The 6,000-nt window shown below is 50.8% G+C and overlaps 1 protein-coding gene across 1 annotated transcript in view; it reads right to left on the minus strand.

Annotated features, from left to right (window-relative positions):
• Window positions 1-5,528, minus strand: part of TNFRSF21 (TNF receptor superfamily member 21) — a 71,303-nt gene extending 65,775 nt beyond the window's left edge. Inside the window, exon 1 of the mRNA XM_003128430.4 lies at window positions 4,944-5,528. Coding sequence (XP_003128478.3) covers window positions 4,944-5,513 — 570 coding nt within the window. The 5' untranslated portion in view covers window positions 5,514-5,528. The remainder of the gene's footprint in view (window positions 1-4,943) is intronic.

A 6,000-nucleotide genomic window follows, 5' to 3' on the forward strand; every position in this document is an offset into this window, starting at 1 on the left:
ACCGGAATTTGCCAGGCCTGCTTGGGGGAAGAGGGCCAGCAGAGAGTTAGTGCTTACTGGAAATTAGACACTGCAGCTGACCAAAAGAAAAGTCACACTGGCCCCTGAATAGTCTGATGATGCATCTGACCATTTCCTATCTCTCTTTCTTTCTCTCTCTCCCTCTCTCCCTCTCTCTCTCTCTCTCTCACACACACACACACACCCACACACACAAAGTAATAAAGTTTACTTAAGCCAATTATAGTTTACAGGCTTCATAAAGGGCCAGCTGAGTACACAACTAATTTGCAACTGGTCTGCAGAGTCTGCAAAGAGACTTTCGCTCTCATCCTCACAGGTGGAGCCAAGGGTCAGGTTGGAATGTGATGTCTCCACATTGGGGATCTATAAGCAGACAGTACACGGAGCATGCGCTGGGACCAGCCCCAGAGCCCATGCCCACCGAAATGGAGAAAGAGACCTTCTGCAAACTGCTGGAAAATACAGCATGAACTGCGCTGACCACATCCAGCTGGAAAAACTTTGTCCTAATTTAACCACTCTAAAATATGTAAGTTAGCCAATTGGTGGATCTATGCCTGTTTAGTCTTGGGTACCTTCTCAACTTAAGGTAGGAAATATTCCATGACAAGGCCTTTTTTTTCCTTGCTGATTTGGTGTGCTTGTGTATTTTCGTTACACTGTAGGTTTGTGCCTTTGCTTTGAACTGGACCATTCTGAAAGGAGGCAGATTCCAGCCATATGCCTTTAGATCAGATGAGAAAGTTTAACTCCATTCTATTCCTTTCGAGTGTAGGGATGGGAGATTCATGGGGCAAGTGAGAAAGCCTGCCTTCTGATTAAAAGTCACTTTCCCTGCTGAAGCTAATGGATGTTACTCTGAGACCAGGAAGATTTTTCTTCTTCTGACCTTCAGACCAAAAGCCCAAATTACTTTCAGTCGTTTAAAGATTTTTAACCCCGCTCACATTTTGTGTATTATGTTTAGTACATTCATCCACTGATGTCTTTCTGAGCACATGAAACTCCACCAACACTACTGATAGCCATAGTCGTTTTATACGCCATACAAATGGTACTTGAAGGACAAGTTCCACATCCTAATTCATCTCTAGGTTCCCACCACCTAGGACCAGGCCCCTCTCAGAGTAAGTGCTCAAAGTTGGTTTGTCAAGATGAAAAAAAATAATTCACTTCCCCAGTCTAGGCTGTTTTATTCCCTCCAGTGTTCCCTTCCAGCTTTCACATTCTAGGATTGCAGAGTTAAGGTATAGAGAAAGGAGAAAATCCTGTGTCTATAACATCAGCTCTAATTCAAAGTTCTCCTTGAACTAGTCACCAAGTCCATTTGGGACTTCGGCCCCAACCAGCCATTCCACGTCTACCTAGTTGCATAGCCAAAGTCAAATGCCTAGATACTAAGAAAATTAACTTTGATAAGCAAGGGTCAGGAGATGACACGAAGCCAGGCATCTAGTCTCAATGACAGTGACAAACACCCATACTTGGGACTTTCTAGGCGAGCACACAGCTGAAGGTCCTTACAGCAAATGCCCATCTCTCTGGAATTTATAATACGTGCAGATTAGTGGATTCTAAAACTTCAGGCATTTCCTTATCCATTATGGCTCCCTTTTCTTCTGACTGCCCCACTACCCATTTTCTATCTGTCCAATTAAAGCAAGCTCCCTGAGGGCAAGAGACATCTCTGCGTGTGTCGTGTCACACTAGGCAAGCCCTTCTAGGGCTTTCCTGAACATTGGCACAAACCCCAAGGTCTCATGTATCTGCTCTCCAGACTTTTGCCCTGGAACACACAATATTTTGCCTATCAGTGTGTGGTTTACTTTCTAATATCATGCAGACGCCTCCGTGCATAAGAAACAGAACTGCAAGCAGCAAGAACGCTTTTTTCCAAAGGCATTCGCATAATTCTCATCAATGTTCTGCAACAAACAAAACCATCGGCCTCAACTCCCCTGGTGAGCCTTCTCTGTTGTTATATTTCATCATCACCATCTGGAGTTGTGAAACCCACAGAGGGGCCCAGGAGCAAGGGAGCCAGGCGGTGCTGGGTCCCAACCCCAGGGCTGTCACCACTTGGGAGCTGGGTGACCCGAGACAATCAATGAAGGTTTTGCAGCCTCCATTTTTCTCACCTGGAAAATATCATCCCACCTGCTTCACAGAGATGTTAGGAGTAAAGAAGAGCCTCTGTATAAAGCACCTGACACATACAACAGTAATAATCATATTAGATGTAATAGACATCATCGATCATCTCAAAGTTTTTTTAAAGCGAATAGTAAGTTCATTTTCAGTTAGCTTGTCACCACAAGGAAAAGAGGGTCAGAGCTCCTGCTGTGGCACAGTGGGATAAGGATCCGATACTGTCTCTGCCGTGTCTTTGGTCACTGCTAAGCGTGGGTTCGATCCCTGGCTCAGTACAGTGGGTTAAAGATCCGGCGTTGCCACAGCTGCAGCTCGGATTCCATCTCTGGCCCAGGAACTTCCATATACCGTGGGTGCAGCAAAAGAAAAAGAAAAAAAAAAAAATAAGAAGAAGAAGAAAGAAAGGAAAGAGGAAAAGAAAAAGAGTGTGAAAAACAATGATAGTAACAAATATTGTCCCATGGAAAAGGAGGTATGTGAAAGAGGGGTAACCAAAGCCATCATAAACAGGACATTTTGTTGGGTTTCTAATTTTTCGGGCTAACTGCAATATATGGGTAGGTCACTGCCTCCCCACTGGCTCCAGTACTGTTCTGAGCATGCTGCCACCTCTACCTGGGCCATAGTACCTGGTGTCTGTCATTCACATGGCCAAGAAACCCCATCGAATAAAGACTCCTTATAACAGTATCATGAGATCATCATTTTATACATAAACAATGCCTTTGCTGAGGACAGAAGATGGCAGAGCAGAACTGGGAAAAATAAAAGACGTTGCCTGCTCACCCTGGTGACCCCTGATCCACCTTCTCAGTTTCCTGTCATCACGAAGGGGTCAACTCCAGGCCATTCCAGGAATTGAAGTGGAACCTTTCTATTATAATTAGCAGGAGAATAGATTCTTATTTTAGTTAACACCTCACGATTGCTTCTAAAGGCCATTGTACATTTTCTTTTTAAAGTCGGCCAAACTTAAATTCTCAAGTCTTCAGTTGCAAGTCAATTGCAAGTACAATGTTTAGGTCAATTGACAAAAGGAGCTGGGCTGTATCTCCTACACTTTGCTTACATGAAGACCTTATTTTAAGCAACCATCTCATGCAGAAATGTAAACTCAATCAAACATTGCAATGATTTAAGTTTTAATCTAGGAGTGGGCTTTGTGGGGAGCACGGTAATCAGATGTGTTGGAGGGATTGGCTAGGCTTGTGGTGGGAAGGGTAGCAGATCTAAGGCTGACAAGGATGGACCTAACTCCGCTGAGACTACAATCAGTGCTCTCCTGGACCTAAACGGCTTCCTTTCCACACCAAGGCTATCAATTCAGATTCACCTCTTGAAGGGACCCTTCTTCCCTATGGCTCATCATTCACCTCCCTTGTTTCAAGGACACAAATCTTGCCTTTGCCATGACTATAAAAATGGGCAGAAAACAGTCTTGGAAGGAGACAGAGACTTGCCTCATTACAAATGCTAACAGCACCAAACTTTTCTTTAGTTTCTCTCTTCCCCCTTAAAACATACTCTCACACAGGGAACCAGAGTGTAGGATGAATTCCCAGGCCATGGCAACTGCGATGCCCTGGGATCTAGGAGATCTTGGCTGGCCAGGCATTAAGCTGTTTGGGGGGAAGGAGACAGCGAGCCTGCCTTTCCCTGACACAGCCCTGCCGTGAAAACAGGCTTTTGTATTTTGTTTTTGTTTGGTTTTTAGCTAAGAGACTCCATCGGAGACAAAAAGGTAGACACGGAAAGCTTATGGTGGCTCATGGATTTGATCTCAAGTAAATTTTCTTCCACCTAACTCATTCCATCCCCCTCTAACATCTGGAGAGAAAGGGAAGGGATCTGGGGAAGTTGGGGATAAGTTTTGGGTCAAGGGTGCTTTTCACGCTTGGACCAGATAAGTGATGGAGAGGAAAAGCTATAGGGCATGCCCTAGAGCCCAACGCAGCCTGGGTGCTGAAGAAGCTGCCGCGCCCTGCAGGTTCACCTGCCAGGGCACAGGTATGGGAGAGAGAGGAAAGACGGGGGGAAATTCAGCTTCCTTTATGTAGAGCCCTCCCCCCCTCCCCCCATTCCAGCGCCAGCGCGCTGGCTGGCTGGCTGGGAGCCGGCGCTTTGGAGGCGCCTGAGAGTGGGTCTCAGGGTTGTTTTTTTCGGGGTGTGCAGAAACCGAGACCCACCCAGCCGAGGAAGAGAGATGGGGGAGGAGGCTTGGCGCCCTCTGGGCAGGCGAGGCGCGTCGGCACCCGGCGGTCTGGGCGGCCGGCACGCACGGGTCCCGCGCTCTCCACTGCGGTAGCATCCCGACATGACATTGCAGCTGCAACAAAGCGGCGGCCACCGCCAACCTCGCCGCCCACCCTGCGGCCCCAGCCCCACACCACGAGGACGGGGCAGAGGCCCGCGGCTGTAGGAGTGTGTGGAGGCGATGATGGCACTGGAAGAGCCAAGGAGGGAGAGAAGCCCTAATATGCGCAGGAAGCCCGGTGGCCACCTCCAGCGCCTCTCCCAGGCGGCCAGACTGCAGGGAAAACAATTCTCCTTCATTCCGGAGTCCCGGCCGAACCCTGTGCCTCCCCTACATGACCCGATCGGAGCTCTCCGCTGCGTAGCCCTCCCTTGCTTGCCAACCTCACCACCCGGCTGGCCTGACCCCGGCCCCCAGCAGTCGCGGCCAGGGGACCCGCCCCGCTCCCGGAGCCCGGCGCCTTCGGCTCCGGCTCGACCGCCGCCCCCGGCTTCCCCGCGCCACAAATGCTCACCAGGAAAAGAGAGCCCGCGATCATCGTGGTTCTGGCGATGCGGCTGCAGGAGGCCAGGGCGGTGCTGCTGCTCGTGGAGGTCCCCATGGCTGAGCCCGGGGCTCGCAGGGCGCCCGGGGTGCGTGGCCCCCCGGCAGCTGGAATCGGCTGCTGCTTCTGCCCAGCGCCGCATCCACCGCCGCCTCCCGAGCCGGGGGCCCATCTACCTCCAACACCCCATGTGCACTGCGGCAGCGGGACTGCCGGGCACAGAAGGAAGCGGCGAGGGAGGCTCCGGGGGCGCTCAGCACCTGCCCAGCTGCGCGGCAGCCCGGGCGGGGAGAAGCAGCCGCGGCTGCACCCCGCGCCTCCCCGTGCTCTCCTCCGACAACGGCTGCGGAGAACCAGGGAGGAGAGCTGGGCGCGAGAGAGCGAAGGAACAACTTCCCATAGCGAAGCCTCCAGCCGCTGCCAACCACCCTCCTCCGCTGCCCAGACCGGCCGGCGAGGGACTGAGTCGGGTGGCCGCCGGGCGCGGGGACACACGTGGTGGCGCCGAAGGGGCGGGGTATTGGCCCTTTGTGATGTCATCCCGAAGGAGGCCGGGCTCTTTGTGCGGTCGGAAACGGGAAGGCGTTCCAGGAGGAGCGAGGAGGGAGAGGATGCCCCTTGGCGTTCGCTAAAGAAATTGCAGCTGCTTATTGACCCAGGGAAAACGTTGCAAAGGTATGCGCACCGCTGACCCAAATTTACTTTTTTCTAAGATGATTCTCAGTAAATTATTTCTGCGACACACGCCTCTCTATCGTTTCTGGTGCAGTGAGTAAAGACAGCCAACAAAAATAAAGCATTTAGATTAACTGCGTACGGTAAAGAGTCCGGGGTGTTGGTTCTCAGACTTGGTTGCGCTTTAAAATCACCTGAAGAACGTAAAGCGTATATCTTAATGCTGGGTCCCATCCCAGAATTCTGATTTATTCAGAACAGGGTGAGGCCTGGGCATTGGGATTTTTTTTTTCCAGTTTTCCTGGTGATTGGGAGAGATTATGGGGCAGAGTGTGAAGAGACTCTGGGTGAG

Source organism: Sus scrofa, chromosome 7 (assembly GCF_000003025.6).
Source record: "Sus scrofa isolate TJ Tabasco breed Duroc chromosome 7, Sscrofa11.1, whole genome shotgun sequence".
Lineage (NCBI taxonomy): Eukaryota > Metazoa > Chordata > Mammalia > Artiodactyla > Suidae > Sus > Sus scrofa.